This window comes from Sabethes cyaneus, chromosome 2 (assembly GCF_943734655.1).
Source record: "Sabethes cyaneus chromosome 2, idSabCyanKW18_F2, whole genome shotgun sequence".
Taxonomy (NCBI): domain Eukaryota; kingdom Metazoa; phylum Arthropoda; class Insecta; order Diptera; family Culicidae; genus Sabethes; species Sabethes cyaneus.
The window spans coordinates 115,684,898-115,706,522 of record NC_071354.1 but is presented as its reverse complement, the minus strand read 5'-3'; the positions used below and the strand labels follow the sequence as shown (position 1 = coordinate 115,706,522).

The 21,625-nt window shown below is 41.4% G+C and overlaps 1 protein-coding gene across 1 annotated transcript in view; it reads left to right on the top strand.

The window, feature by feature from the left end:
- The window catches only part of LOC128733514 (unconventional myosin-XVIIIa), a 657,582-nt gene that overhangs the window by 507,363 nt on the left and 128,594 nt on the right, over nucleotides 1–21,625 (top strand). The window contains exons 13-14 of the mRNA XM_053827159.1: nucleotides 6,039–6,221; nucleotides 6,281–6,376. Of these exons, the coding sequence (XP_053683134.1) occupies nucleotides 6,039–6,221; nucleotides 6,281–6,376 (279 nt within the window). The remainder of the gene's footprint in view (nucleotides 1–6,038; nucleotides 6,222–6,280; nucleotides 6,377–21,625) is intronic.

Below are 21,625 nucleotides of genomic sequence, written 5' to 3'. Positions count from 1 at the left end.
TTTTTTAGGCACACTTGAACACTTTCACTGTATAATAAACACTCCCGAGACCTCAAGCGGAACGGATTGACAAATTAACTGACAGCCCAAATCGAAAACCACTCATTGTGGAAATTTATCAAAATGCAAACCGAAAAGTGCTACGCATAAATAATCAACCGGAGAAACTCAAAACCAGGCAAATCAGTTGGATCAAACTCGCAATGAAATACGGTAGTAATATAGCGCTTGCAATTTGTATCAAGACAATAGGTAACGCGCCTTTATTTGATCGTTCTACATGCAATCAATGAGAAATCAAGCCACCTTAACCACACAATGACACACAATAGCTACTTATCTGGTTCCTTTGTGCTCGATGATAGCCGTCCGATAGCAGGAAAGAATTCAACATGTGGCGGTCACTTATCCAATCCAGATGACCGTATAACCGAACGCAGCAGCTACCACAAAATGCACTTCGCTTATTTCCTTTTTTGATAGCCTATCAGACTATTGGCACACAAGTGATTTGGCTATAACAGTCACAGCTAATTTCGGTAGGCATCAACCAGCCTAATTCTCGGCACATTTAACTCCCGAACAATGCACTTTTTATACAATGCACCCACGCTACTGTGAACGAACACGTGGTCCTGCGGATTGGTCATCCGGCTCGAAGGACCAGAAAATGTTCGATATGTGTATCTTCGCTGGCCGGAATAGGACCCACAGGACGTAGTGTGATAAGCGTGGAAGGCAATAACGGTAGAAATTCACTAAGCTTGCCACTTTATTGGCGACAAGAAAAAAGGAGCTCTATAGTGGACTGTATATTTATTTATTGCATACGACCTGCACGGTCGGTATGCGAGAACGAACTGATTACAATCTATAATCTGCGCGATAGCACTCAGCTATCACTGATCTAGTACGATCCAATCACCGATGATAACCGATGCCAGTATTGAGATTGATAACCATGTATCTCATGTGGTAGGCGCCAGAGAGCAAATAATGATGTTGATAATAATAATTGGATCTCAACGATACTATCAAAATGCTATTTAAACTATACGTAACACACATGTGTATGTGATACGATTTGTTTCGACCAGGGATACCAGACTTGCAGATTTGTCTGCAAATTCCAGATTTTTGGAACAGTCTTGCAGATCATTATAAATTTGCAGATATTTGCAGTTTTTATGACTTTTATTGTTTTGGTGCAGATTTTTGTTCGAAGCTCTTTAAACTTTCACAGACTTCCTAAAAAAGTGTGCAGATTTTCGCAGATTATTTTCAAACCAGAAAATTCGAGTAGCCGGAAAACTGCTCGATTTTTTCGGTTTTCAAACAGTTCCAGACACTTTTTTAGAAAATATGGCATCTCTGGTTTCGACTACATCATGGACACGCTGCTGTTTTGTTAAGGAAGGTTGGGAACACGATTACGATTCTGCCTGGACTGGCACTGGACCGGTGGCATCTGTATTTTGTTTCGTGATGCCGTAATTTACAGCAATTCGCCATTACGCTATGAAGGTCGTCTGTGGTGTGCTCTGTGCTGGAAATGGCAAGGTCGCAGAAGTTTTACTATTTTCGCAGCTAAATAATAAACAAGCAAAGTAAAGAATGAAAGTTTCAATTTAATCATTCGTAAGCAAAATACTGCACCAGTCTGGCAGCTTTGTTTTAAATACATCGATGTTTTGAATCCAACACGGTCGGCGTAATTTCCACTCCACACCAAACAATAACCGGTCTGCCGAGTTTTACCACCTTTGCCGCGTCCGGACAGGGAGATAAAATCGTAACTCTCATTATTATTTGTAACCCAAACAACGCGAAAATGATGCCGTTCGCAAAATCAATTCAACTGCTTCATATACTTATTCAGTAGTTCTTAAAAGAACTGATTGTTTTCTACCAGCTGTTAATAATACAAATCGAAGAAATTTACTGCTTGGCAGCAGCTTTTTTCGGACAGCATTCTCCGTTAGAACTTTTTTGGCTTTGGAGTTTTCGATGCCTTTGTTATGGTCTTCATTGACTTAGTAATCTTGCTTCTCGCTAGTAAGTTTGGTAGGCGAACGAACCGGAAGCGCCAGTTCTTTGTTTGGACCAGCTTTCTCTTGTTGAAAACTAACTTCAAAGCCTTTTTCACGAATGTGTCCAACCTTGAAACTTCACAATTGTAGCTGGCGGCGATATACTTCTAGACGGCTTGCAACGAGGATCCGTTGACTCTTCGGTTTATTGGCGTCTCGCTTAGTGAATTTGGATGTCTTCGTTGCCTTATTCCGGGGAAGAACCGCTGAAGCTCAACGATTTTCGAGCGGATTCTATAGAGCGTAAATTAAATACAATCAAACTTTGATCCCTTTGATTCAAAGGGAATTTAATCCATAGCTCTTCTCCTATATATTTCTGTCATCCGTGTTAGGGAAGTATTGGTGTGGGAAGGCAAAAATTTTTAGCAAAAATAAAATTAAAGCGTCATGAGTTAGAAGACCGCATGGTGAGTCACCACATATTTAACGTTTTATAGATCAAATCAGAAGAAATTCTTCATGATTTAAAGAATCAGCGACATTTGGAAATTTAATTAAAGAAATTTAGTGTACAGAAAATTTTCATCTCTTCATTAACAAATTCGTTCGTCCTAAAAAGGACGGGTTGTGGTAATTTATGAGGTTGAAAATCCGGCCAGCAGAATGGCTTGAATGTTTGAAACAACACCTCCCAGGGCAATGGGTTACCGGACAGAGCATTTTCCATTAATTCAAGCTCTTCCGCTCCCGCAACCAAATATTCTAATATAGCAGATAATAGATCGATGCTCCGGTACCAACACGTTCTGCGCACTCTACACCAAACAATGATCGGCTGCTGCTGCTGCTGCTGCCGCTGCGCTGCGTTTTACCAGTTTGCCGAGTCCAGTGAGGGAAATCTCAACTCTCTGCTGTCTGTTCTGCTTCTGCACCGTACCAATGCCAATGCAAAAATGATGCCGTTCGCCGACTTACTTCTGATTATATACCAGAGCAAACGGCACCAAGTTGTAACAAAGGCGGATCAACGTAGGGCAGAGAATCATAGACACGAAAGAAAGGCGGTACAACGTACAACGAAACCGTACATTGTTTGAACAAAACCGGTGTCCGGTGCTTTCTTAATGAAGAGCTACTAGTTTCTGCAGAGCAACCTAATATGAAGCATCGACATCGTCTTCATGTCACCGAAAATCAGTGGAAAGGCCGCAAAGCGCGATAGGAAAAAGAAGACAGAAATATTCTTCGGAAGGTTTGTCTTAATACAGTTTAAACATGTAATTTCTGACGGGCTCGTACTTCGAACGCTCATACTAAACTGCCAACATCACTTTAAAATGTGAGAAAAATCAATTTTTCTGCTTCGTATACTTTTATTCATTAGTTCTTAAAAGAACTGATTGTTTTCTACCAGATATTAGTAATGCAAATCAACGAAATTTACATCTAGGCAGCAGTTTTTTTCGGGCACCTTCTCCGCTGGAACGACTTCCTCTGACTCTGGGGCTTTCGGTGCCTTTGCTATGGTTTTCATTGGCTTAGTAGATTTTTGTTCGGGGGCACCATCGCATATTTACTAGTACAGCTTTAATCGGAGCCGCCTTTGCAGCAGTTAGCAAAGATAAATTGTTTTCGTCCGTTTTATCAACCTTGAACGAATCGGAATCGCCTGTTCTTTTTGTTTGGACCAGCTTTTCGACAGCTAATTTCAAAACCTTTTTCACGAATGTGTCCAACCTTGGAACGTCACAATTGTGGCTAGCGGCGATTTACTTCTAACGGCTTGCAGCGAGGATCCATTGATTTTACTGGGTACTGATAGCAGCAAAAACCATATCGTTCGCTGGCGGACGAGTCGGTGGCTTCTTCGGTTTGTTGGCCTCTTGCCTGGTGAATTTGAATGTCTTCGATGCCTTATTTCGAGCAAGCAGCAACCACTGAAGCTCAACAATTTTCGAGCGGATTCTATAGAGCGTAAATTAAATACAATCAAAGGTCAGCTTAACCAATAGCTCATTTCGTATATATTTCTGTCATCTGTGCTAGGGAAGCATTGGCGTGGGAAGGCAAAAACATGAAAATAATGAAATAATGAATATCCGTCTAAAATTTTCTCAATTATTAAAAGTTTGTTTGGAAAACATGGAATCTATTGTATTGTTATGAATTTTTTGAAAAATTTCCAATCGATTGATACCAATATCTCTAGAATCTATTGAGGGATGACTGAGTTATAAGCGTGCAAACCATAACCACTTTTCGTTACATGTTCCGTTTTTCTAAAGTGCACCCCAATATAGAAATCAAAGAAGTAGTCCTACTTCAAAAACTGAATACTGACTGCTGTACGGCGAATCCGTCTCGGAATGGCTACAAGTGTTACCGAGGAAGTGGGGAGCCCAACAGAAGCCTCAAACTATAAACAAAGGCTAGAATCCGGTCTCGCGGTAGGGTTTGTGGTAGATTCGAGATTGGTTTTGGGGATGGGTTCATGATAAAAGGTCATGACTTGGCAAGGGATCTGTTTCACTGGCATTCATGTGAAAACCAGTATTTTGTGACGGGCAAGAATTCGGAGATACACAGGGTTAGGTGCCTCACGAGGCGGATTTTGCCATTCATTAAGTCCCATGACAGCCTACCGTAGTTTTAGCTTGCATGCTACAATGGACCATGTACTTCTGTTCATCTCAAAAGAGCTGAGTGCACCAAATTATCCCCGGGTTCTTCCAGTATTCAAATACTGGGGGATAAAGAAGCGAAAGCTGAAGATGAACAGAACAGTCACCAGACATTGGACAGATAAGGAGTTCGAAATGCCAGCTGGCCGTGGCCGTGATTGAAAAGGGTGTGCACTGGCTAACGACCGGTGTCAGCAGTAGGTTTGTTCATGCAATGTTACTTAATTTCCTATGTTGCATCCTTGGAAACTGTTTCGATTAAAAAATTAATCAATGCGGGACATTTTCCGGGGCGCTTAGTATTCCGGGACAAGCCATCCAATTCCGGGACTGTCCCGCATAATCCGGGACGTCTGGTCAGCATATGTTATTCGCTTCTATGCGAAAACCTTCTCAAAGAAAAATAAAAACAAAAAAGACTCTGTTACCAGTTTTGATCGCCGAATCGTACGGACTTCCACTTCTGTTCTGTGATTGAATGTTTATATCTGACAATCTGCTAACCTGAAGGTTGACTAACACTAACTGACTAAAAATGAATTCACAATTCTGTTGCTATTAAATTATAAATACAACACTTTTGTAAAAGTCACCGCATACAAATTTTAATTTATAAATTAAGTCATTCCTGTCTTGACTTTCTAGCGGTTTACAGCATGCTCGCACACGAAAACTTGCAATAATATCCAATTCCCTTTAACAATATCAAAATAAATAAAGTCTCTGTGAATTATGTGTTATGAATTCCTGGAATCTTATACCTGGAAGTGAATAGACCTCCGAAAAACTATTTTTTCTATTTCTTCCATCTATTGCTTCACATAACCATGACTTTACACAATACAATACCCGCAAACAACATTATTTATCTTGTAAACTTGTCACTAAAATCTTTTTGAATACTACTAACGGACCACAAATTCTGAAATATTCAAAATAAATGTTAGTCAAGCTCATTTTGCATACAATTTTGCCTGGTTTAGAGGTTTTGTGTGCCCCACAGATCACTAATACACTTGCACTTAGGCAAAAGCCCTATGTATTATTTAATCTTTCTATATCTGTTCTTTTGTTGATTGCGTTTGGGTTGTTGTATATGTAACACATTCCTAGTATGGCTAGTGACGATCGTTTGTAGCTTTGGTATAATATTTGGGTGGATATGAGGTCGAATCTATGGTGTTCGTCTATGTAATGAGCGATTGAAGCTGTGGGGTCGTAACGAACAGTTATGCCGAATTTAGTTGTAATCGGAGATAGTCGAACACAACGGGTGTGATCACTTGAGATGGTGGATGAAGTAATAATTGAATTATTTTTCTAGTTGGCTGATTCCCACGAAGAAGTTGAAGAACAGCGACAAATCGTGAATCAATGGAAGCGCAAGGCCCAAAAAATGAACAATGAAATGAACGATTTGCGAATGCTACTCGAGGAGCAGAATAGTCGCAACAATTTGCTAGAGAAGCGCCAACGCAAATTTGATTCCGAATGCCAAGCTTTACAGGTAAAAAATAACAGGTAAAAATGCGGCTGAAAATAAAATTAATTATTATCCATCCTAAGGATTGTATCCGTCAAGAAAGACAAAATAGAGAGCGTGTGGCACGCGAAAAAGATGTTCTTAGTGCTGAGAAGTTCACCATGGAGCAAATATTATCGGTAAGCAATACTGTTTTTTACTCTTTCTAAAAACATCTAACAACTGAACTATAATTATAAGATAGGGTAAGCATACCAATAGTGGCGCATTTAGTAATAAAATTTCAAATTTTCGATCAGAATGCAGTGATGTCAGAACGGGAAGAATATAATGAACAGCCATAATGTACGTTTGCCATAATTCATACATTATTACATACAATTCATACATTTGTACTGAACATAATTTGTTAATGTTCACACTTAAAAAAACACCAAATTCGGTGAAATTTTGCCGAGATATGGGCCGCCTAGCGAATTGTCTAAGTGTGTTGGATGACCTTCGTCGCGATCTCGAGTTTTGCAAGTTTCTGAGGAGTCAACCTTAGATGATGCATTTTAGCAGTAACGTAACTATATAACCATGGGTAGTTTAATATATAAATTTTTAATTTTTCCTCACTGTACACTGATAATAAAACTTGGTTTATAGTACGAAAACGAGCGTTTGCTTTACGAATTCTTTCGTTGTTTTCTACCACGAAGTAGATTCGTAAAATCAATCTTGAATGTTTAGTACATATTAACAAAGCTATATTCGTACGAATTATTGTATTTTACAAAATGGTTCGTAGATTTTACAAATGCACGAAAAGGCTGTCGATAAAAATAATACTAGATTTCACTATTTTCCGATAGGTGTCAGTACGCTACATTACCGACACCTATCGAAAAATAGCGAAATCTTTATTATCTCTGAAAAAAAGCTGATTTTATCGGGAATTGAACTGAGCTCGTTTGTCATACTTCTTCACGAACAGCCGACGACGCCGCAAACCACAGAACCACAGCTACTGCATACCAAGAAGGTCATAATTGCACTAGTCTATTTTCTCTTCATACAATCTTCGCATCCCGTTTTCGTCGATAACGATGTCAGACAACAACCGTGCATCAAATGGGTCTTGATGCAAGACAGCTACGAATGTGCACTCGTAGAAAATACGAACCATTCGTAATAACAACATTTGCAGTAGACAATAAGCCTACGAAAGTTTTTAAATGGTATGAAATTATGTGTATCAGCTACGAATATAGTTTAACGAATGTTTTACCTTTGTTATACTATAACAAAGGTTTAGGAATTGGTTGAAAAACACGAAATTGATCCGAGGCCCGGAGGGCCGAGCCGCATATACCAATGCAATGTGTGTGTGTGTGTGTGTGTGTGTGTGTGTGTGTGTGTGTGTGTGTGTGTGTGTGTGTGTGTGTGTGTGTGTGTGTGTGTTTTTTTTTTTTTTTAACGAGTAGGGAAATCTGCTATCAGACACCTGAGAAGACAGCTCAGGGAGTGGGGTTGGTATCCCGTGAAGATCGTGAAGATCCAGACCCACTAAAACCCTACTCGAGTCTCCAGCCTCAATCCCCCCTGGAACCACCTTATCGGTATTACTTCAGGGAGGGGCTATTGTGCTTAACGCACGCTCTTAGATAACTACTGGACTATGGTAGTTAGGCTGTTTATTCGCCGTTGATCGGCTTTCCAGCGGTTTTGTAGCTCAAGTACGATCTGGGTAGCAGCCGCATTGACCGCACCCCAGACGTCCGAGCTAGAACACATCCTTTCGACTAAGTTATCCGGAGTAGTGTCCTGTCCGCTAACTGCCATCATGTTGCTTCTCACGCCCTCGAAACGAGGGCATATGAAGAAAGCATGTTCTGCAGTTTCCTCAACGTCCGCGCATTCGGGACACTCGGGGGACTCCGCATGCCCAAATTTGTGCAGATACTGTCTAAAACAACCATGCCCTGACAGAATCTGTGTCAGGTGGAAGTTGACTTCGCCATGACGCCTGTTGACCCATCCGGATAGTTCCGGGATAAGTCTATGTGTCCACCGGCCTTTTGTGGAATCAGACCATGCCCGCTGCCATGTGATCATCGAGGCCGTTCTTGTGGTACTCCGTATGCCTCTAGTTCCACGTTGGTTGAAGCACTCTACGTCCTCGCTGATGATGATACCAATAGGCATCATACCCGCTAAGACGCAGATTGCGTCATGTGAAACTGTGCGGTACGCACTCGCCACTCTTAAGCACATGAGACGATAGGTGCTTTCCAGCTTGGCTAGATAGCTTTTGGTACCTAACGCCGATGACCACACCGGCCCGCCATACCTGAGTATGGACTGGACCACGTTGGCTAAAAGCCTTCGCTTGCTGCCATATACCGCAGAGCTATTAGACATCATACGAGACAATGCCGAAATAGCTGTGGAAGCCTTCTTGCAGGCATAGTCGACGTGGCTCCCGAACTTGAGCTTGTCATCGACCATGACTCCAAGGAGTTTTAAGAACCGCATTGACGAAATAGTGCAGTCCCCGACACTGATATTTGCTTGCTGCACCGACTTGCGGTTGTTAACCACGATAACCTCCGTTTTATGATGCGCTAGGTCCAGTTCCCTGGATCGCATCCAATCTTCAACAATGCTTATAGAGTGGGCAGCCGTCAACTCAACCTCTCTGATAGATTCACCGTAGACTTCCAAGGTGATATCGTCCGCAAAGCCGACAATCGCCACCCCTACCGGAAACTTTAGCTTCAACACCTCGTCATACATGACGTTCCACAACACCGGGCCCAGTATGGAACCTTGCGGAACCCCTGAGGTGATTGGAACGCATTTCTGACCCTCCTCCGTGTTGTAGCATAGCACACGATTCTGGAAATAATTTTCCAGAATTCTGTACAGCGACACCGGCACTTGGACGTTCCGAAGCGAGCTGGCTATGGAGTCCCAGCTAGCGCTATTAAACGCATTTCTCACGTCGAGCGTGACAACTGCGCAATAACGAATACCTGTCCTCTTGGGCTGGATTGCCACCTCGGCTGTCTTAGTGACAGACAAGATGGCATCCACCGTAGATTTGCCTTTTCGGAAGCCGAATTGGTTCCTTGACAGACCGTTTGTACCCTCCGTGTACTGTACGAGTCTGTTAAGGATAACCCTCTCCAGCACCTTGCCGGCAGTATCGAGTAGACAGATCGGCCTATATGACGAGGGGACACCCGGAGGTTTTCCCGGCTTCGGCAATAGGACCAGGTTCTGTCGCTTCCATCTGTCCGGGAAGTGGCCAGCTTCTAGGCATCTATTCATTACTGCCCCGAATAATTCGGGAGCCTCTAAAATAGCCGCTTTAATGGCCATATTCGGGATACCGTCTGGCCCCGGTGCCTTGCTCACCTTTAGGGATTTAGCGATATCAATGAGTTCCTCGTTCGTAACCGTCACTTCCTCCCCGACCTCCAAACCGCCGTCGCCCACGTTACTTTGGATGTTCGGCTGGGAGGCCGACCATCCTACGCTATGGTCTGAGATACTGGAACGTCGGCCGTGGGACGACTCAGCGGCCTGGGGCCAGGGCCTTGGCTCGTGGCGCGGAAAGAGGCCCTCGATGATCCGCTCCTGCATCTCTGGCGATTGCTCAGCGGGCGCCATCACACCCTTGGTCTTTGCCATTACGACTCTGTAGGCATCACCCCACGGGTTCGCATTGGCACTAGCACATAACCTTTCAAAGCAGGCTCGTTTACTAGCTTTTATCCCGCTCTTAAGCGCTGCGCGTGCAGCAACAAGTGCTACTCGACATTCAGCCCTGCTTTCATCCGAACGAGCTCTTTGCATAATTCTCCTCGCACGAAAGCACGCTCCGCGGAGTTCCGCAATTTCATCTGTCCACCAGTAAGCCGGTGACCTGCCATACCTAGGACGACCTTTCCTAGGCATGGTAGCGTCACATGCTCGCGACAGTACCTCAACCAAATGATCAGCGTTCGGATCGGGCATACCGCGATCACCGCACTCTCTCCGGATCGCTTCCACAAATACTTCGGGATCGAAGTATGATGTCTTCCATCCACGGGTGGTTGGAGTGTTGGCCCTACTCGCCGCCTGCCGCCTCGTTATCTGACCGACACCATAGCGGACCGCCTGGTGGTCACTGTGAGTGTAGCCATTATCTACCCGCCAGTCTCCTATCAGACCAGGACTGCCGAAAGTCACGTCGATGATAGACTCCGCACCGTTCCTACTGAAGGTACTTGTGTTGCCGACGTTGGCCAGATCTACGTTGAGCTTTGCCAGAGCTTCAAGCAGAATCCGACCCCTATGGTTCGTGCGTCGACTTCCCCACTCTACCGCCCAAGCGTTAAAGTCGCCCGCCACAACCACCGGCCTTAAACCAGTCAGCACAACTGATACTCGGTCTACCATCCGCGTAAACTGCTCGATAGACCAACTCGGCGGAGCATAACAACTGCAGTAGAACACTCCACCCACTTTGGCAACCGCAAATCCCTCGTCTGCAGTTGACACAACCTCCTGAACCGGGAACCTGCTTGTTGTCCATATAGCCGCCGTCGCAGACCTATCCGAGACCCAGTTGCCGTTTCCGGCAGGGACGCGATATGGATCCGAGACTATGGCAATGTCCATTGCTGACTCAGAAACTGCTTGGTGTAACAGCTGCTGAGCTGTGCTGCAGTGGTTCAGGTTGAGTTGTGTCACTTGCACTATGAACGTGGCTTAGTCGCCGGCACACCGGCCGGGCACCTTGGACCTCCCGTTACGTGCTTTGCGTCCCGTTTACCGGTACAGATCAGGCACTTAGGAGGCTCCGCGCAGTCCTTTGCTTTATGGCCAGCACTGCCACATCTCCTGCACAACTGGCTCCTATCTGGCCCCTTGCAGTTCCAGGCTTTATGTCCGTGCTCGAAACACCGGAAGCAAGCTTCCGACTGCTTGGACACGCTCAGTGGGCATACCGACCACCCCACTTTTAGCCTAGCAGCTTTCAGGGCTTTGTTTCCGTCAATCAGCGGAAGTCGTATGGTGGCTACCTGGGTCCCGGCCGGACCCTTGCGTAGGCGAACCGCCTCGGTTGCCACCACCACTCCACTTTGCTCTTTGAGAGCTTGTACGACCTCACGCACTTCGGTGATCTCGTCCAGGTTCTTAAGCTGGAGAGTCACTTCTGGTGTGAGAGCACGTACCTTCACTCCGTCCCCGAGCACTCCTTCCGCTATGGGCTTGTATGCGGAACTCTTCTTTGTGGCGTCCTTCTTTAACTCGAGGATCATATCGCCCGTGCGTGAGCGGCGGATGCTCCGTACGTCCGCGCCCAGATCCTTGAGTAGGGCGTCTCCTCTCATGGCCTTCAGAACCTCCGAGTATTTCGACCCGTCGGTTTTCAGGATAAGAGCGTCGCCCTTCTTCGCTCGCTTTCTTGCCGGTTTAGGTGGAGCAGTTTTTTTACTGGAGCCTCCTCCGCCTTTTCTCTTGGCCCTAACCTCGGTCCACGGGCCACCTGTCTTGGAGCTTCCCGCTGGTTCATCGGTTAGCTCTGCCAACCCGCTAGCCTGAGGGCTTTTACCGATCAGGCGTTTTTTCGGTCCGCCAGGGGTGCTATCCCCCGGGGACTGTCTCGGGCGCTTGGCGGATGCCTTACCGCTGCTGGTAGCGCCTTCCGTAGCCTCCTGGGCCGCGTTACGACACTCCGTCAACGGGCAAGCGTCCGTTTGTACTGCCTTCGACGCCTTCACGGTCACCTTCTTAGCCTCTCCTGCACGCGCCACGAGGTCGTTGTGCGTTTTGGTCGCTGCATTCAAGGTTCTCCGAAGCATGAGCAAGCTCTGATTCAGGTCCTTGGAGAAATTGCCGCGACCTGACGTAAACTCGATTATTACCTCGAGCTGCTGTGACGCTGCTACCACTTTAGGTACAGCGTCTCTATTTTTCTCCATCGCCCTGATAAGCGCTGGGCCGTTCATCGCTGTGTCCGGCGTGGTAGGCATACCGCTGCCTTTGCCACCCACACTAGCGCTCCTAGTTGCATCCTTCTCCACCCTTGGTGGAGAACGCTGGATGCCTCCTCTAGCGAACGGGTTTTCCACCGTATCCACACTTGTTGTATTTTTGATTTTGTCTTCCATAAGAATCCCACGAGTTGAGGGGAAAGAAAAGTCCGCCACATCAGAGCCCCTCATGATGCGGTAAGGGCTGATTACTGTGGAGGGCGCTCTGGTACTCCACAGGCTCCGTTTGAGGCTGAGTATTTATAGAACCCCCCCCACCATTCATCCCTCGGCACGGGTCGCATGACACCTTGGATTAGGGGTTTATCCATTCATGTTTTTACTTTTAGCCATGGATAATAGCTATTAAAACCATCCTCCTTTGGGGGCTTTGGACCCTCTGCTCAGGTTCTCGGTATTTTCAGGTTCATCGAACATGCTTCTACCGAGATCCGTCATTTGCAGGCGGAGAGTTTACACTCAGCCTTCGCATGAGTGCCCCCTTCTCTGTCCGCATACGACCCTAGTTTCCACCGGTTGTCCGATTTCCACTAAGGAGCGTATCCCGGATGGTACCACGAGGAGGTAGAGATAGGAGTTGCTAAATAAGAGGCTGTGGAACTTCGTGATAGTTCTGGAGCGCATTATTCAACCATTTACCATCCTGTGTGTGTGTGTGTGTGTGTGTGTGTGTGTGTGTGTGTGTGTGTGTGTGTGTGTGTGTGTGTGTGTGTGTGTGTGTGTGTGTGTGTGTGTGTGTGTGTGTGTGTGTGTGTGTGTGTGTGTGTGTGTGTGTGTGTGTGTGTGTGTGTGTGTGTGTGTGTGTGTGTGTGTGTGTGTGTGTGTGTGTGTGTGTGTGTGTGTGTGTGTGTGTGTGTGTGTGTGTGTGTGTGTGTGTGTGTGTGTGTGTGTGTGTGTGTGTGTGTGTGTGTGTGTGTGTGTGTGTGTGTGTGTGTGTGTGTGTGTGTGTGTGTGTGTGTGTGTGTGTGTGTGTGTGTGTGTGTGTGTGTGTGTGTGTGTGTGTGTGTGTGTGTGTGTGTGTGTGTGTGTGTGTGTGTGTGTGTGTGTGTGTGTGTGTGTGTGTGTGTGTGTGTGTGTGTGTTGTGTGTGTGTGTGTGTGTGTGTGTGTGTGTGTGTGTGTGTGTGTGTGTGTGTGTGTGTGTGTGTGTTGTGTGTGTGTGTGTGTGTGTGTGTGTGGTTGTGTGTGTGTGTGTGTGTGTGTGTGTGGTGTGTGTGTGGTGTGTGTGTGTGTGTGTGGTGGTGTGTGTGTGTGTGTGTGTGTGTGTGTGTGTGTGTGTGTGTGTGTGTGTGTGTGTGTGTGTGTGTGTGTGTGTGTGTGGTGTGTGTGTGTGTGTGGGTGTGTGTGTGGTTGTGTGTGTGTGGTGTGTGTGTGTGGGTGTGTGTGTGTGTGTGTGTGTGTGTGTGTGTGTGTGTGTGGTGTGGGGGGGTGTGTGTGGGTGTGTGTGTGTGGTGGTGTGTGTGGGTGTGTGTGTGTGTGTGTGTGTGTGTGTTGTGTATGTGAGACTGTGTGTGTGTGTGTGTGTGTGTGTGTGTGTGTGTGTGTGTGTGTGTGTGTGTGTGTGTGTGTGTGTGTGTGTGTGTGTGTGTGTGTGTGTGTGTGTGTGTGTGTGTGTGTGTGTGTGTGTGTGTGTGTGTGTGTGTGTGTGTGTGTGTGTGTGTGTGTGTGTGTGTGTGTGTGTGTATGTATGTGACACATTCCGCGGGCCGGTATACCAATCAGACATTTTATAAAAGTTGCTTTTAGCATAGTTGAATATTTTTCCATGATTGGGCAATGTTTGAACCTTTAAAAGCTGCCATAATTGGTATTCTGGCATTTTCGGAAGTCATATAAAACATGCGTCGAAACTAAATGAAATTTACAAGAAATAAATGATTTTTTGTGATATTTTTAAAAATGTTGCTACAGTGCGCTAAAACATTTAATAATATCACTTGTTTTCGACCAACATACAAAGAAATATATGCTGAATCCATTCCAAAAATAGTTTGGATGTAATTTTGCAGTTATTTTGTAATTCAAGTGGATTAAATAGGGCCATTTTTTGCGTTGTAACGTCACGAAAAAGGTGTACTTTTTCGCTTTCGCAGAAAAGTACAAATTCAAACAATCTAATAATCCGTATTCTCTTTGTACTCATAATTATCTTTAAAACGGTGCCTAAAGAATGAAGATAAGTTAAGTAGAACCTAAATTACAACTGATTGAAGCTTGCGTTGTAACGTCACGGCGGACAGCCGGACGGATTCAAAACAAGTGAGACATAAGTAATAGCATCGAACCTTAAGATATAGCATCATAGTTGCTTCAGAAAAGTTTCTTCATTTAAAAAGCACTTTCTAGTGATGAAAAAACATTTCGACATTAGGGTGTCCCTAAGCAGATACAAATATTATTTTCTCTATTACAAGTCAGAAATGATTGCTGTCTGCATAAAACTTGTAGAGAAACTAACACCCTTAAAAATAGTTTTTTTTATCTATCTCTTTAATAACACTTCGTACGCCTTTTAGATGTTCTAATAAATTGGTAATCGAATTAAATTGCACATTTTCGTCGAAAATAGTAGAGATCTATCTTTTTCCCTTTAGGAGCTATCCCTTGTTTCTTTTATTTCTACATGTTCACCTACGGTTGCCTTCATAATAACTTTTTTTAGATTTTCCACAGTGTTCTACCCTAAATTGTACATGGTGGAATACAGCATAAATTGACTCACAAAAAACAAGTGAGTTTAGCTGCTCATAGCTGCTCTCCCCCGAGATACACCCCCTTGAAGAGTACATGTAAAAATAAAAAAAAAACCCGAATTAATCCACCTAGCGGCGTGACCTAGCCTTTCTACTGCCACAATAATCATTATTTAATTTCTAAGGAACTTAATTGTAGATGTATAGATGTTATATTAGACTATATTTTTAAATATTTAAATATATTTAAATTTTAAAAATCCTTATTTGCCAGTAAAATTCACAACGTATTGTGTAGAATAATTATATTTTCTTTCCTTGGGTGCGTAAATACATGTAAGCGTCATTTATGTTACTTGATGAACACCTTATAATATTTATAGAAAAATAATGTAAACACAAAAGATAATTTTTACAGACATGAATGAATATGTATAGAAAATTGGAAATTAACCCTCTAACGGGTCTACAGACGGCCTTAACTTTCGGGCTTCAGAGCCACATACGAAACTTGTTTTGAATTGACAATATGAAGTATTTGTTCATAGCAGATTTTTTGATATTTTGATATTAATACCATGCATTCAAAAGTTAGCATCTTTGAAAAACAAGAGTTCAGAAAAATTATTATTATATTTCACTTATGAAGAAAAAGGATATCTACAACAAAATGATTGATCTCAAAATTTTACTATTAGTTTGCTTGGCTTCAATTTTGCAATATATCTGAATTAGACAAAAATTACTGAATAGAGCATTAGATATGAAAACGAGAAATGGAACTATTTCTTAGCTAGCGCTCCTTTAGATAATTTTTGCATGAAAATCAAAACTTAAGCTTCTTTTGAATGTACTTTCATGAAAAGATAGTCATTAGCTTGATCGCATCGTTTTTACAATGTTAGAGGGTTAGGAAAACAAGACGAGGTCGAAAAATAGTGCCAAAGCTGCGCCATAAACATGCTTGAGAATGGGAAATACGATCGATATGATTCCCAGTGCTTGTTTTTTTTTTGATTTATTTATTAAAACATGATACATGACATAAGACATCTGTCCTTTAAAATATCACTAACGAAAACAAATCTTACAAAATTTCTACCGTGCAACGTTTACTTCCTATTTTTCATATAATTCTAAGCTCTAGTAACTATTGATTGAAAAGAGTATCTATTGATGTGCAGAATTTGTTTGGAATTCGTACAAATTTATTTGGAAAAATCAACTAACTTGTATTTTTGATTCAATACACCACTATACCTACATGCTTAAATAAACTGCTTTTCTTCGCTTTTTGCTTTTCTTGTACAATTGTGAGTAACAGCAAGTGAAGAAAATGACAATTGAAATCTGAAATCAAAGAAAAGAAAAAACTTTTCGATTGAATCCCACTATTTAATATTTATTTGCAACAGATACGTAGTTCGCCTACGACGTGCAGACTTCATCAGTGTCTTATTTGAAAGCGTATACGTATCTGTCGCGAATAAATATTAAATAGTGGAATTTAGTCGGTAAAAGTTTTTTCTTTTCTTTAATTTCAGAGTTCGTATTCCACTAAGAGGCTTCAAAAACTTCAGACAATTGACATGTTTCTCACTTTTCTTGAATTTCATTGCAAATTTTAAAATTGCAAATTGTCATCACATACATACATACATACATACATACATACATACATACATACATACATACATACATACATACATACATACATACATACATACATACATACATACATACATACATACATACATACATACATACATACATACATACATACATACATACATACATACATACATACATACATACATACATACATACATACATACATACATACATACATACATACATACATACATACATACATACATACATACATACATACATACATACATCGCACACATTGAATACAATCAACATTTGATTGATATGTTTTGATTTCACACGTTTTAACGGTTTAATATACGGTGCTTAAGTGTTAAAGTTTGAATAACTTTTGAATGAAGCGTCCGATTTTAAATAACTCGGTTTCGTTTGATAGATCTCAGCAGTAATTTTCAAATAATCATAAAATGTGTGATGTTTTTCATTAAATTAATGCTTATATGTTACATAAATATGTTTTAAATACTATTTTTTCACATTTCTTTATGTAACTTTCAAACTACAAGTCCAATCGTCATGAAATTTGGAAGTTAAGGGTTTGCAAGGCTCCTCTTTCATATGCAATCAATTTTGTTCAAATCGGTTAAGAGACCTATGAGATAATGAAGTCCCATATTTTTCGTATTTTTATACATAACTTTTGAACTAAAAGTCCGATCAGTATGAAATTCAATAGCGACCAATGGGACACCTAGACCTTTCATTTGACACTAAGAACATTAAAATCGGTCCAGCCATCTCCGAGAAAAGTGAGTGAGATTAAAAGCGTCACATACACACACACACACACATACACACACACACACACACATACATACACACACACAGAAAATGCTCAGTTTTCAAAACTGAGTCGAATGGTATATAACATTCGGCCCGCAGGACCTTCTTTCCATTTCCGGTTTTCCAAGTGATTTCTATACCTTTATACTATATATTTATATAGTAGAAAGGCAAAACAGTGGTAGCTTCTAAAGATAAAAAGATAGAGGTCTACTATTTTCGACAAAAATGGGCAATTTAATTAGATCACCAATTTCTTAGAACATTTGTAAGGCATAAGAAGCGTTATTAAAGCGCTAGATAAAAAAAACTATTTTTAAGGGTGTCCCTAAGAGTTTTTCTCTATAACTTTTTGCCTTTCTACTATATAAATATATAGTATAAAGGTATAGAAATCACTTGGAAAACCGGAAATGGAAAGAAGGTCCTGCGGGCCGAATGTTATATACCATTCGACTCAGTTTCGAAAACTGAGCATTTTCTGTGTGTGTGTATGTATGTGTGTGTGTATGTGTGTGTGTGTGTATGTGACGCTTTTAATCTCACTCACTTTTCTCGGAGATGGCTGGACCGATTTTAATATTCTTAGTGTCAAATGAAAGGTCTAGGTGTCTCATTGGTCGCTATTGAATTTCATACTGATCGGACTTTTAGTTCAAAAGTTATGTATAAAAATATGAAAAATATGGGACTTCATTATCTCATAGGTCCCTTAACCGATTTGAACAAAATTGATTGCATATGAAAGAGGAGCCTTGCAAACCCTTAACTTCCAAATTTCATGACGATTGGGCTTGTAGTTCGAAAGTTACATAAAGAAATGTGAAAAAATAATATTTAAAACATATTTTTGTAACATATAAGCATTAATTCAATGAAAAACATCACACATTTTATTATTATTTGAAAATAACTGCTGAGATCTATCAAACGAAACCGAGTTATTTAAAATCGGACGGTTCATTCAAAAGTTATTTAAACTTTAACACTTAAGCACCGTATATTAAACCGTTAAAACGTGTGAAATCAAAACAAATGTTGATTGTATTTAATGCGTGTGATGTATGTGTGTATGTATGTATGTATGTATGTATGTATGTATGTATGTATGTATGTATGTATGTATGTATGTATGTATGTATGTATGTATGTATGTATGTATGTATGTATGTATGTATGTATGTATGTATGTATGTATGTATGTATGTATGTATATATGTATATATGTATATATGTATGTATGTGTGTATGTGATCCCAAGCAACAATGTGAGTTTGATTGTACTCTTATGGTGGTTTTCATGACCAATTGTGGTCTTGAATGCTATCATAAGAGTGTAATAAAACTCAAATTGTTACTTGGGATGACAATTTGCAATTTTTAAATTTGCATTGAAATTCAAGAAAAGTCTTCAAGAAATTGTCTGAAGTTTTTGAAGCCTCTTAGTGGAATACGAAATTTGAAATTAAAGAAAAGAAAAAACTTTTACCGACTAAATTCCACTATTTAATATTTATTCGCGACAGATACGTATACGCTTTGGAATAAGACACTCATGAAGCCTGCACGTCGTAGGCGAACTACGTATCTGTTGCAAATAAATATTAAATAGTGGGATTCAATCGAAAAGCTTTTTCTTTTCTTTGATTTCAGTTCACTTGCTGTTACTCACAATTGTACACGAAAAGCAAACAGCGAAGAAAAGCAGTTAATTTAAGCATGTAGGTCTTTTTAATCAATAGATACTAGAGCTTAGAAATGTTACATGAAAAATAGTCCTGAAGTAAACGTTGCACGGTAGTAATTTTGTAAGATTTGTTTTCGTTAATGACATTTTAAAGGACAGATGTCTTATGTCATGTATCATGTTTCAACAAATAAATCAAAAATGACAAGCACTGGAAATCATATCGATCATATTTCCTATTCTCAAGCATGTTTAAGGCGCAGCTTGCACTATTTTTCGACCTCATCTTGTTTTCCTAACCCTCCAACATTGTAAAAACGATTCGATCAAGCTAATGACTATCTTTTCATGAAAGTACATTCAAAAGAAGCTTAAGTTTTGATTTTCATGCAAAAATAATTATCTGAAGGAGCGCCAGCTAAGAAAAAGTTCAATTTCTCTTTTTCATATCTAATGCTCTATTCAGTTATTTTTTCTAATTCAGATATATCGCAAAATTGAAGCCAAGCAAACTAATAGTAAAATTTTGAGATTAATCATTTTGTTGTCGATATCCTTTGTCTTCAAAAGCGAAGTATAATAATAATTTTTCTGAACTCTTGTTTTTCAAAGATGCTAACTTTTGAACGCATGGTATTAATTAATTATCAAAAAATCTGTTTTGAACACATATTTCATATTGTCAATTCAAAACAAGTTTCGTATATGGCTCTGAAGCCCAAAAGTTAAGGCCGACCGATTATAAAACTAAATAAGGTGTTACAAGTATTTACGCACCCAAGGAAAGAAAATTTAATTATTCTACGCAATACGTTGGTAATTTTACTGGCAAATAAGGATTTTGAGGAATACGGAACGGATATTTAAAAATATAGTCAAGTTAATTATACATAGACGTTCCTGAGAAATTAAATAATGATTATTGTGGCAGTAGAAAGGCTACGTCACGCCGCTAGGTGGATTAATTCGGGTTTTTCATGTAAGAAATACTATAGAAATCTTCAGTATTCAGGTATCAGGTATCAGCATGTTTGGCTCGAGCAGCACGTTCCTCACAATCATGTGGAAGATTTGTGCCTTGCCCATCTTGCCCGTGTCATCATTTACCTGATGAGGACGGGAAGGAAAACAGGAGGAATAGGAAGGGGAGGATGAGGAATTTGGACAAATACAAACATATATATACCGAGAGATTTTTGTACCCCCGAGGGGATACTGCAATCCTTGGTAGTTAACTTATCAAAAGTACACCCCCTGGGGGGTATACTCATGATAAATAAGAGCTTATAGCTCAATACCGCTTTCGGTAAGAAACATCAAAATGTCTCGTAATTTTAGTTTCCTAAAATCCGATTCATTTAAGACGTAGGATCCAAAGATCCTATGACGCAATTGTGCTACTGCAGGATAGTTGCAAATTACGTGATATGGTGTACCGTAGTCGGATTCACATAAATTACAATGAAACGATTCAGCTCTCTGAATCGTAGCCATGTGATAATTTAGTCTGCAGTGACCAGTCAGTGATCTGACAAGAATACTGCAATTTACCTTTGAGTGTTGCAAAAGAAATTTCGCAACCTTCTCACAAGGCTTAACAATGAAGCTTTTCGTTTGACGACAAGTTTCAAGATTTTCCCAATAACGTGCATGTTCAGATGAAAACCAAAATCGATTCTTTTGTTTTATCCAACATGCCGCAATTGGTAAAGCAGGTTCCGGTCCGAAAACCGACTTTTCTGCACCAGATCTTGCTAGTTCATCAGCCCATTCATTTCCGGTTATACCAGAATGGCCAGGAACCCAAACCAGACGAACGGCATTTAGAATGCTTAGTTCTTCTAATTGGGTGTGGCAGGCGATGACTGTTTTAGATTTAAAATTAGCCGCACAAAGGGCTTTTATAGCGGCTTGACTGTCAGAACAGAAGTAGATAATCTTGCCTATCAGTTCTTTCTGAAGTGCAAACTGAGCCCCGCACATAATTGCAAAGATTTCAGCTTGAAAAACGGTGCAGTAACTACCCAACGAATAGGATTCCTCCAATTCCAGCTCACGGCAGTAAACACCAGCACCCGCGCGACCTTCGTACAAGGAACCATCGGTATAACAGACCACATAGTCGGAAATTTTCCTTTCCATGTAGCCTGACATCCAATTCCCTCTAGGAGGAAAGTCACTTGAGAAAGTCCTATACGGGAAAGTACGCATGAGCGTTGCATCGCTAGGAGCAAGGGCAAACTTGTCCTCAGCAACAATTTGCGACCACAATCGAGTATGACCAGTGGAACCGTTCACAGACTGCCAAAAGCCAATCGCGTGTAGTCGATAAGCACATATTAGTGCCTCTTGCTTCAGGTGGAAGTGTAGAGGTTTAATATTGAAAATAGCTTCTAGGGCGGCAGTAGGAGTTGTAGTAAATGCACCAGACATTGCCATTAAACACATCCTTTGAAGATGGTTTAGCTTTGTCTGGACAGTCACAACTTCCCCTCTCTGCCACCATACAAGACAACCATTCGCCAGTATTGGTCTGAAAACGACCGTGTATAACCAGTGTA